The sequence below is a fragment of the Rutidosis leptorrhynchoides genome, chromosome 6 (assembly GCF_046630445.1).
Source record: "Rutidosis leptorrhynchoides isolate AG116_Rl617_1_P2 chromosome 6, CSIRO_AGI_Rlap_v1, whole genome shotgun sequence".
NCBI classification, from domain to species: domain Eukaryota; kingdom Viridiplantae; phylum Streptophyta; class Magnoliopsida; order Asterales; family Asteraceae; genus Rutidosis; species Rutidosis leptorrhynchoides.
Window position 1 is genome coordinate 435,829,654 of NC_092338.1, and position 11,217 is coordinate 435,840,870.

An 11,217-nucleotide genomic window follows, 5' to 3' on the forward strand; every position below is an offset into this window, starting at 1 on the left:
ATCAGCTATCGCTACCATGGTTAACACTGGTTACCTAATTTTATGAACTTGACACAACGTTATCTTCTATATATCTTAATGTTTTTTTGAACAATGGTGATGTTAATTGTTAAAGAGGTAGGGTATAGGCAAAATCTTTTATCTAGGGATGTTCGATGTTGAAACATGTTAGAACATCATGCTTTACCACTAGACCACCTTGGTGGTTTTTATAAACATAGTGTTTGGGTTTGAATATAAGAAATCACAGGGGAAAAGGGAACCAAGTCATGGATTTGATGTCTCCATATAGAAAATAACACAATAGAATAGGTTTATTAGCTAAATAATTCACAAATGTGCTATCAATATAAACATACAAGTACTATCAACAGCAAGTTTAATAATCCTGGTAGTTCGCTTAACAAGTTGGATAAAATATAAACATACAAGTACTATCAATAATTTTGGCCTTAACTTCTATAAACAAAACCAGAACGAATCCGACTGTGGTGCTGATCAATGGGCTTCTGCTATTCACATCACGAGGAAAGGAATGCTTATATCAACATGAAAAATTGACCGAGTAAGAAAAATAAGAAACCATAGTTGCATTCGTGTCCTTTGTACTCGCCTACGATCCCGACCTGTATACCATGTCACAGAGATAAATAACACGAATATGGTGCTTTAATGGCAGTATAGAATAGATAATAAATAGGAGAATTGTGTAATGTCTCTGAGAGATAAATATACATAATATGATTATGTAGAGGAAGGTGGTGATGTAGAGGAAGGTTGGGGTGACGGATGTTCGAGCTCTTCATGAAGCATGTGGTGAAGTAGCATATCCACTCTCTGACTTCGTGTTTTGGTGCTGACAAATTCATCAGAAAATATAAGTGAATGCGAATATATGCACCACAAAATTGTTTTCAGTGCATTGTCGTTCATGATACTTACCCCAAGTTACGGCGTCCCCTTGCTCCAGCTTCCTGGATTTTCATAATTAAAGTAGACGTTAATTCACACACGCATTGGCGATGCTAATGTAATATATAGGATGCTTTCATATACACGAGACTTTCCCCTTCGAGACTTAACCTATGTCTTCAAGTGTTTAATTTATATTCGAACAATAGGATGGATGATTTTTGATAATACATAGTAAGACAAATATGACAATTCATAACTACAAGGTTACACATAACAAATATGACAATTCATGGTGCGAATCTCAAAGCTCGGTCATCTCAGAGTGTCAAAAGGAATGGAAAATTGATGAATTTAGTGGTATATAATTTAAGAAAAACATGAATCAACAGAGGGTATAGATCCTTGGTTGTTATAGAAAATTTCTTATCTGGCCATTATAACAGAATAAGTTAACTGAACCCATTACAAGCCTTAATGAAGTGAAACTTGGAGAAGGTAACATAGGGATTGATTCAAGTATACGAACCTTCTTTTCTGATTCTTCCTCAGGAGACTCAAGTTCTAGCTCCGCAAAGAATGCCTCCAAAACAAATGCAACAATCTGCAAGTAATCAAGATATAGTAATGAAATTTAAAAACCTTGAGAATAAGAAGAAGAAAAAATGAAACTATCCACTTCAGTAGTCGTAATTAGATGCTTTTCAATTTGATTATGGCAATATATATCTTTGGCACTTGAAATGTGATAATAAGACAATTGGGCCTAAAAACACAATTGCGCGGACTTACCAAGTTGAGGAGGAATAAAATTGTTACAAGATAGAAGGTAATGAAGTACACATATGCCCAAGAGGTCCCGGTCAACACTGCATAAGCCTGAAATAGTTTGCTAAATATTTGAGTAGTTGGAATACTAGGTGAAAAACACAGTATGGCATGTCCATTAACAACATTGAACTATTTAAAATTTAAAATAATAATATTAATAAATAAAGATGGGACAAAACGGTTTTGGGTCAGCTCAACCAGTTACAAGTTACAACCTGATGATAATTGGGCAATCCAAAAACGAATTTGACAGCAAAATATCTATCCGTTATAAGTCTTCTATAAACAGAGTAAAACATAAGTTGAAAGAGCATACAATGTACTAACAGAATACCAAATAGTTACTATGATAAGGTCCATATAAAATGCAAATGAAGGGGGAAGATGAAACAATATTAATACCATGAAGAGATCATACCTGCATCCAGGCTTGCCAGTTTCCCAACACAAGCAAATTGAAGAGTGTCACCATCCCATTGGGGTAGTCATTAAAATTAAATAAATAGTAACTGATTTAGTCAAGGAAAGATACCGATAAATAAAGTATCCTAAATGAGAAACAAATAAGATGTTGCAACTGTTCGGTGTGAGGATCTCTAGTACAATGCTAATGTACAATCCATGTTAGGCTACTAAAATATTGTATTTGTTTTATATGTATAATTAGCTATTGAATAACATTGTAGATAATGTAGGATACTCGCTATCAGCAAGATCTGTGCTTGGTAAATCTGGGTTCCCAGCATTGACTAGCCCACCAAAGATCTAGCATCGTAAAAAAAAATATCAAGTTACAACGATTACAGATATATTTTGTATAAATCAAATGGGAAGTGGTCTCTGTTTCACATTACAACACACATCAGATCAATATACAATTACACCAGTAGAGATAAAGGGAAGTATCATTTTCATAATATTACACGATACACACACACCCCCATACAATATGGTGGCACTTTGGTTAAAAAAGGCGATAGGTGATCAAGGCGCTAAGGGCCCGAAGGCCGAGGTGCTAAGGAGAGAGCCACATGTAACTAAAACTCCTATAATGCATAAATACTTAAAATTTGCTTCTTCATAACATTATCTACAGATCTACCTGAGCATGCATCAAGGCGCCTATTTTTTTAAACATGGGGTGGCTTATGTAATAAAAATGAGCAGATACGAGAACAAAATTCTAAGGATATAAACTGGAGTACCTGTATACCAAGCGTGCAGTAAATGCACATGATACAAAAGACGGTACCCAGGTATGGCATCAAACTTGGTATCAGTGTCAAAAATGTAGCAATAAAGGCTCGGTACTGTTTAACATGCATCAACAGCCTAATCAATCTTAACATCCTTGCAATAAGAAGATAACGAATCCTGGAAAAGGGAAATATATTGAAAAGCTATCAGAGACATAAGCTGGTGGCGAAATACATTTTCTTGATTCAAAAGAATGAAGATATATACCAATTATGTGTATCACATCATCTAATTAGGAATCAAAATTTAGAGGGAAAAACCTAACAAATATTTAAAACTCATATTTGCACTCAATTGAAAATCGGAATACTCCATATTTCTTAAATTGCTTTTTACATAATTGAATTTCTATTAAATTACAGCCCCTTATGATAACATAACATTTTCTTTGTACATTAGGCAATTAAGGAACATGTATCTTCTTGTCATACTATGAAACTTAAATAGTCTAGAGTCATGTTCATATGGAACCTGAACTTCTAAAAGAAAGAAATGAACAACAACTACTATATCCTTGATATATGAATCTTCAGCTCTCTACACAGACTTAACATATCTCAGTTTTAGAATTGAAGGGAACTTATTATCTAAGACAGAAATATGAATTGCTTTATATAACTTATTTATTTATTGGAAGGGCTTGGTTAATTTGCATACTTCCTCAAGTCACAATTCTAAGAGAAGCTTTGTTCAAGAAGTTTAGCATTTTAGCAACAGTTTCTTACTGACATCAGAAGAATTATTGAATAAACATGTAAAAAATCTCATAACTTGAATATTTGTGACAGCCTTACCACTCCCCATTTGAAATAAACGTTACACTGTCTGGAGTTACAAATGTTGCTGTTTCACCGATAACTGCCAACATCCACGAAATAGAACAGTATATAAGTAACTGCTCATTTAAAAAAAAGAAAAGAAGAAGAAGAGCTATTCCCGGAACACATAAATATTAAAAGAAAAAAAAAAATAAGCAATGCAAAACAGTAGGGAGTAGGTTTAAGGGGAAGAGAGAGGGATAGAAATAGTCAAATTACACAGAGACACACAAACAAACACACACACGCATTACCCGGATACTGGAATTGTAAAATTTACCTATGACCCATGTGACAACGAAATCAAATCGGTTTTGGCTATCCTTCCAATAGTTTTCAAATCCAAATGTATAAATTTTCAAAGCCATTTCGATTACATATATCCATCCTGCACAGAAAATAAGTCACTGATATGCCAATCTATGAAATCGAGATAAAGAAGTGATGTATTTGTTAAGGTTATAAAAAAAAAAAAACTATTTAACAAGGATACATACTAGAATATGACAGTACAATTCAATCATTTTGAACAAAAGGATTAAATGAAGTTATTATTACTAATGTTTTACTGAGAAATCACTCAAGGCGGTTTGGACATTAAAAACGGTGGATGTCAGGTAATGTGAGATAGAGCACATAGCATGATCATTAATTACTACGGTAACAATCGTAAGGAGTCCATACCGAAGATAAACTCCACCTTCTGCCAGAACTTCTGACCAGAATTGTTTTGTATATCAAGCTGTAAGGAAAGCAATTATATTCACAAAATAAATTTAGTAACTGATTCCACTATAACATTTAGAATACGCAGCAAGCTAATATCTTTATGATGGCAGGTATTAGTATAAATATGGTAACATTAATATTACAAGACTCGAGCATGAAGATCAAAGTTAATTTCTGGGAAGCAATTGTTTCTAGTCATACCGTTGTTTCAGTTATAACAGCAACCAGATTCAAAACCAGAGCAAAAGCAACAACATATCCAAACTTTGGGCCTTTTACAAAGCCTTTTATCATTTCTGATAAATAAGAGTTGTAAAAGGGGAACTTTTTGAGCCAAGGTTCCTGCAAAATGAAGGCACAATGTGTAAGTTGGATACAGCTTTTTAGAATTTTTATGTGAAACTGAAAAAGATGGTTCTCTTGGAGACCAACTTACGGTATCCTCCTTTTGGAATTTTAAGGCAATCGCATTACAAAGATCATTGAATTCTTCTGCATTGATCTACATGGTGAGAAACAGAATGAACTGAGATCGTATCGTTTATCACTTAAAATTAATTACAGTAATATAAAGCAGGTGATTCACATTCCCTTGCAACTCTATTGTATGAACCCTGATACCTCTTTATGACAAAAAGGCTAATAACAAAAAAATACCTTGACATCACCACTATCGTCCAATGCGGTAAATATCAAATCGAAATCTTCTTCTGATATTTTTGGTAGCGTCCTGAACAGATAGTGGCACAACATCATATCTTTAACAAACTAATACCAACAAAAAGACACTAAGGAAGTTTATAAAAAAGTTTGCAAATAAGTTCTACAACTACACTTAAATATAGTCCTGAGATCAACAATGTCTCTAGTATCCTCAAAAGACCATTAAATCCTTTAAAAAGTAGAAATACACACGCTGTTACCTGTAATTATTAAGTTCTTCAAACAACTCAATACACTGTTTCTGGTTAAGAGAGCCATCTGCCTGTTGACTTGAAAGGAATTCCATTAGTAACAATAAGAATAACATGGCGAAAATTAACAACATTCATGACTCATACTCACATCTCCAGCGATGAGAATAAAAGCTTTCAGCAATATTTTTTTCCTCATTGCGTCCTTCGCAGCCACTTGTTTAACAAGCTGCAGTTAGTAGGACATGCAAGCTTGTAACGTACAAGTTCTAACAATGTAACAAAATCTATATAACTAAAAGTTACTAAAAGATCAATCGATGAGGAAATGAAGTAGAGATTTAATTTCACTAGGGCCCACATGACAAGAACGCTTGAAACAGGCAATGGTTACACCTAGGTTGTTGTGATTGGAACATCAATATAAGATAACATGAACTGATGGAATTCCAGTAGCTATCATAGTAAGAAATATGAAGGATTAAAAAACATATGTACCTCGCCTTTAAAGCTATCATATACGACAGCAAGTACCAAGTTTGTGACGAAATAAACACCAAGTAGAACGTAAAGAACAAAGAATATGGAAGACCATCTTGATGATCTGGAAAGAATAGGGAAGCACATTACTGACAAAACATATAAACAGATACTGCAAGCAAAAATTGCATGATAACTTTTATTAGTGTACTCACTTGTAGGCAGGAATCCAAACATCTGGATTATTGGATGTGGTAAATAGAACAAACATCTGATACAACGTAACAGGGTAGGAAACAAAGACTGTAGTTCCCTGTTGGGTGTCTTCAAATATGACATAAGCTAACCAACTAGAGAACAGAAGAAACAGAGCCCACAAAGCCTGCATTTAAAAAAAGTTTTCATTAGCAATTGGTGATACAAGTTTTTGTTAAGGAGAAGCAGAATATAAGTCCCAATAAGATAATGAATACATACCAACACATTGAGATATGTGCCAATCATTCCACCCAAGACAACAACGCTGTCTCGTAACTCCCTAAATCAAGATAGCAAAACCATCATTAGTTCCTTCGTACAATAAGCGTTCACAACTTGCAGTATAGTACTTAATGGAGTAGACAAGGCCCATGATGTCCTATTATTACCACTGTCTAGCAGATATAAGAAACTAGTGCACACAATATGCATTTTAGTATAAGAATCATCTAATATTTCAGTATAGAAATATATAGGTGATACGTCTACGTTCTTCTTTAAGTTACATTTACAACATGATATCCAATGCATATCAAATTAGATGACTTACATGACTGATTTAAAGGGATAAACATTGAAAAGTTGAATCACTGATTAATCATACTAAAGAATTACATGCCATTACCTGATATTCAAGATGAAGAAAACTACCCTAAGATAAGGTGCAATCCTCAGAGGAAGAGAATAGATGGCCACTGGAGAGATATAAAGAATGTCAACTACTAAATCAGCAATCAGAATTAACAGCGAGATGGCCTGAAAGTATAACACAGGACTGCAGTATTAGGGTTGTTAATACAGACAAGGAATTACACCGCGTAGATAGTAACATCTCAACTAAGTATATTGTAAGTAACAGAGCATATACACATACACTGTCATGCAATAGGTTGAATACTTGATTACTAGATTAACTATAATCTCTGAAGAGTGCATTATATTATGTTCTTAATGAAACACGCAAAAACCTATATGACTTTTGTTTGTTCTCTTTATTACTTTTCTTCAGCACTTGATTGTCTTTAGTCTCTTTTTATACTTTGAGATTTCTGTTTGTTGTCCCAACAGTAAGTAGATAATATGGTATTAAGCAACATTATACAGAAACAGGCATATAGCTTCCTATTAATTCAGAATATGTTTTACTTTGAATCGTGTACTATCGTCTGTAGGCACTTTGAAGATGAAAATCGTTTATAAACAATACTTAAAGAAAGAAAAATTAAGACGTATCACCAAAAGAATCGAGTTGTAAGTTACTCATCTTGTGGTGCAAATTAACAAAGACGAATCCATTTTCATCTACCACAAGATTAATTCCTTTCTACTCAGTTTAGTTTAGTTAAATGTGATTGTATAACATGAAGTGAGCAAACAAATATGGATCAAACTGTTCTTTCTTTAAGACAATTTAACCTTGTGTAACTCAAATAGATAATAGTTGGGTAAGGAAGTTTATATAGCAATTCAATATGCAAGATTCCGTAATCACGTACCTTCAGCTTATTAACATGGCTTTTCCAGTAGAGGCGACTTGTCTCATATAGCATAGGATATAGGGTATGCACCGCAAGAATTATGAGTGTTACACCCTGCATACGAAAGTAGATCAATAATCAGATCAACTGCAAATGTTCAGTCATTTTATGTGAGATGCAAGCGTGCAGATGTTTCGCACTTGTACATTCAGACAACATGCCAACACTAGAAGCATGCTAGAAATTGCAGTCACAGTTATGTGACCCTACTCAAAATATTTGAAGTTCCTTTACATTTTACTGTCAATTTAATGTTACCTGCTAAGTATTAGGTACCACTTACCAGTAGCTTACAGTATAAAGGTCAAAAAGTAACCAATAACCAATAAATATGTAAGACTCGAACCTCATATGCTAGAGATTCAGCAGTATTCAAGTATGGAAGCTCCCCAAGATAATAGTAGTCTCTGTCACTGCAAGTAACCTCAGATACACTGCTACACCATAATGGTTTCTGTAGCAGTTTCGCAAAAATAAGAATACGTAGCTTACGACAATCCTAAAGTCTACTTTACAAAAAAAAAAAGAAACGTAGTATCAAGTAAGCAGTTACTAGCCTTGTGGCACTAACCTCAAAAAAATTTAAAGCTAGCAGAGCAAATATGTTAAGGGTCCATAAAAATTCAAAGCGAATGAAATAGAAATAATATTTTGCAGCAGATTCAATGTTTGGCAACTCAAGGATTTCCTCTGGTAGACCATCTCCATCTTCAGCCTGAAAATATGAAAATACATTTATATATGCAACAACAAACACATTAATCGACGATTGGTGAACTAACATATGAAAATACATTTATATTTATATAATAATAAACATAATAATAATAAACATATATGAAAATAAATTTATATATGCAACAACAAACGCATTAATTGAAGTAAAATTCAACTGAGTAAGAATCATTTACTTGCATTCTCCCTATCTTAGCAACATTACTCATTTCCGATTCAAAGTATAACATAAATAAATTCATATTGGATTGCAATTCCATTTGAATGATGCTGCTACTGCAGCGAATATGTAGATAAGTGAAATAGACTTGTAGGCGGTTGAATTTCACTTCAATTTAGGTATTTCTGTTACATATATAGATATAGAATATAATTAGATATATGAAGGATAAAAAAACTTACGAGATCAACAAGAGCTGCTGCCTTTTGGTAAGGCGATCCGTAGGCGATGGCATCTGACCGGCGACTGAACGGTTTACGGCCGGCTCTGCTAGTTTCACCACCCGGCAACGGCGCATACGAAGCTGCCATAAGAAAAAATTAAGATCTGAAAACCTCCGGCAAGCACCTCTGCTACGTGACTATATATCTATAGATAGATACAAGTTGTTTATATGTATACCTGTAATAGATAGATTGAAGATAGTGACAGTGACAGGTATTATGAATTAGTTGGAAACCTTGTCTTTTACTGTAACTTTTTATTACGGTTATATTACAAGTTTAGTCCTTGTAATTTTATCATATTATCAAACTTAAAACTTTCATCTACCTTTTTACTCAAATTGTTTCATCTACCTTAATAGAAAGTAATTAATTATATTTTCCTTCTTAATTTAAATATAAAAGATTATTAATATTATACATTTTATTATATCCATTTTAAGATTAAGATATATTAAATACATTTTTGATTTGTCATATAACTTTTACTAAAACAATTGACACATTACTGAAAATATAAATTAACTTATATAGTGTATCAAAAACTTTTGTATTTATAATTTATAAAGTGAATAATTCTAGGTTGTTTTTGATAAATGAAAAAAAAGAAGGTAAATATTAAAAATAGAACAAAAAAAATAATGTGATACTACCATCTCTTTCCAATTATGGTAATCGATAATGATACTCGTTAGTTTTTGGAGCAATGTTTAGTAAATTTGTAAATCATGTTCTTTGGTAGATGTTTACTTTTTTGGAATTTTGGATGATATTCAATAAACTGATTTAACTCGTTGAAAAAGTGACTTTCACAAGCAAACAAACTAAAAATACGAGATAATATTAGATCAACCTAAAAGAGCACAAAACTATGAAATATGACTTACACCCATTATTTTATAATAATGGGCTTCGGAAGTTTTAGTTTGATTAAATTGCATTGCAACAATAGTCATATATTAGTCCATTTTAATATCATCATATTCTTTTCATTCTTCTTTTGTTTATTTTTTCTTTCTTGACTTTTTGTAGGGGCTAAAGGTGTAACACACTAACAATTATAGGGATCGACTATATAAATATTCAACTTCTAGCAAACTTTAATTACTCCGTATTATTACGGAGTATTATTATCAGCATTATTATTATTATTATTCAATTTCAGGATTTAAACCCGGTTCGCATGCTCCTCGAGATAGTTAAAAGATCGGGTTCCTGTAATGCGATTCGGTTTTTTTTCGAACGCGTGTATGTGCAAGTGATTAATGTCGTTGAAATAAATGATACACTGATCAAATCTTGCCGTTCAAAAAAAACTGCAATAATTAAATAATAAGATCTAAGTTCTGAATTTCGGCACGAACGTGTACATGAGTGGTCTAGATATGGACATGCTGTGGTTTAAAGGGCTTAAATTACTTTTTTTTTTCTTTGTTAAAAATAGCATAAAATATAAATAAAAAAATAAAATTGCATAATAAAAATTGTACAAGTGGACACGTGGTTTTCTTGGCATTAACGGGTAAAAACCATGTTAAGTCAAGTTTATGGATGTCGGCCACTCAAATTAATGTGGACTGAATGGGCCCCATGGCTCAGTGTGAAAGTCCCTTTCGTATTGATCGACTAACCCATGGATCAAATAATATTCAAAAGAATCATACATTCTCATCCCAATCCCAATCCTAATAGCAACACAAGCAAAACAAACAATAAATTATATTTTATGGTTGACTTAATTACACGAATGGTCACTGTGGTTTGTCAAATCTTGTAACTTTAGTCACTATAGTTTTTTTTTTGCAAGTTTAGTCACTGTAGTTTCAAAGTATTACAATTTTAATCACCGTGGTCTAATAAATTTGCAATTTTACTCATTGACGTTAATTTGATCCGTTAAGTGTCAGTCACATGCTAGGCATTGTGAGGGTATTTTGGTCCTTTTAAATTTTAAACTTAAACTTAATTACTTTTCTTTTTCTTTCACCTCTCCTCCCACCTAAAATAAATAAACCCTAATATTTATCCATCAAACAATAAAAGATATTTATCATCATAAATCATCATCTTAAATCACAAATCATCATCATATAAAATCATCGTCATCTTAACCCATCATCCCAGGTTTTCATCATCACCATCTTAAATCATCATCACCGCCACTTCGATTTCAGATCAAGGCACCGCCACTTCGATTTCAAATTTAAGGTTTGTAACGATTGTGAAGGATGTGAGTGAAGGTGAGCGACGACGATAGAGAACGGAGTAGTTTTCCGGCGGAGAGCTGGAGGGTGAGTCCGA

At 33.1% G+C, this 11,217-nt stretch overlaps 1 protein-coding gene across 1 annotated transcript; it reads right to left on the minus strand.

The window, feature by feature from the left end:
- Nucleotides 1-365: 365 nt before the first annotated feature.
- On the minus strand, nucleotides 366-9,063 carry LOC139855529 (two pore calcium channel protein 1A). Its single transcript, XM_071844764.1, has 24 exons — nucleotides 8,875-9,063; nucleotides 8,309-8,452; nucleotides 8,084-8,191; nucleotides 7,696-7,791; nucleotides 6,825-6,955; nucleotides 6,419-6,479; nucleotides 6,157-6,323; nucleotides 5,960-6,065; nucleotides 5,613-5,690; nucleotides 5,471-5,532; nucleotides 5,205-5,277; nucleotides 4,984-5,049; nucleotides 4,749-4,889; nucleotides 4,503-4,560; nucleotides 4,099-4,206; nucleotides 3,795-3,858; nucleotides 2,949-3,117; nucleotides 2,444-2,508; nucleotides 2,162-2,252; nucleotides 1,705-1,791; nucleotides 1,442-1,516; nucleotides 943-974; nucleotides 736-856; nucleotides 366-626 (listed from the first exon to the last, which is right to left on the minus strand). Exons 1-23 carry the CDS (start codon nucleotides 9,001-9,003, stop codon nucleotides 745-747), a joined length of 2,223 nt encoding a protein of 740 aa, XP_071700865.1. The 5' UTR covers nucleotides 9,004-9,063; the 3' UTR covers nucleotides 366-626; nucleotides 736-744.
- Nucleotides 9,064-11,217: the final 2,154 nt, after the last annotated feature.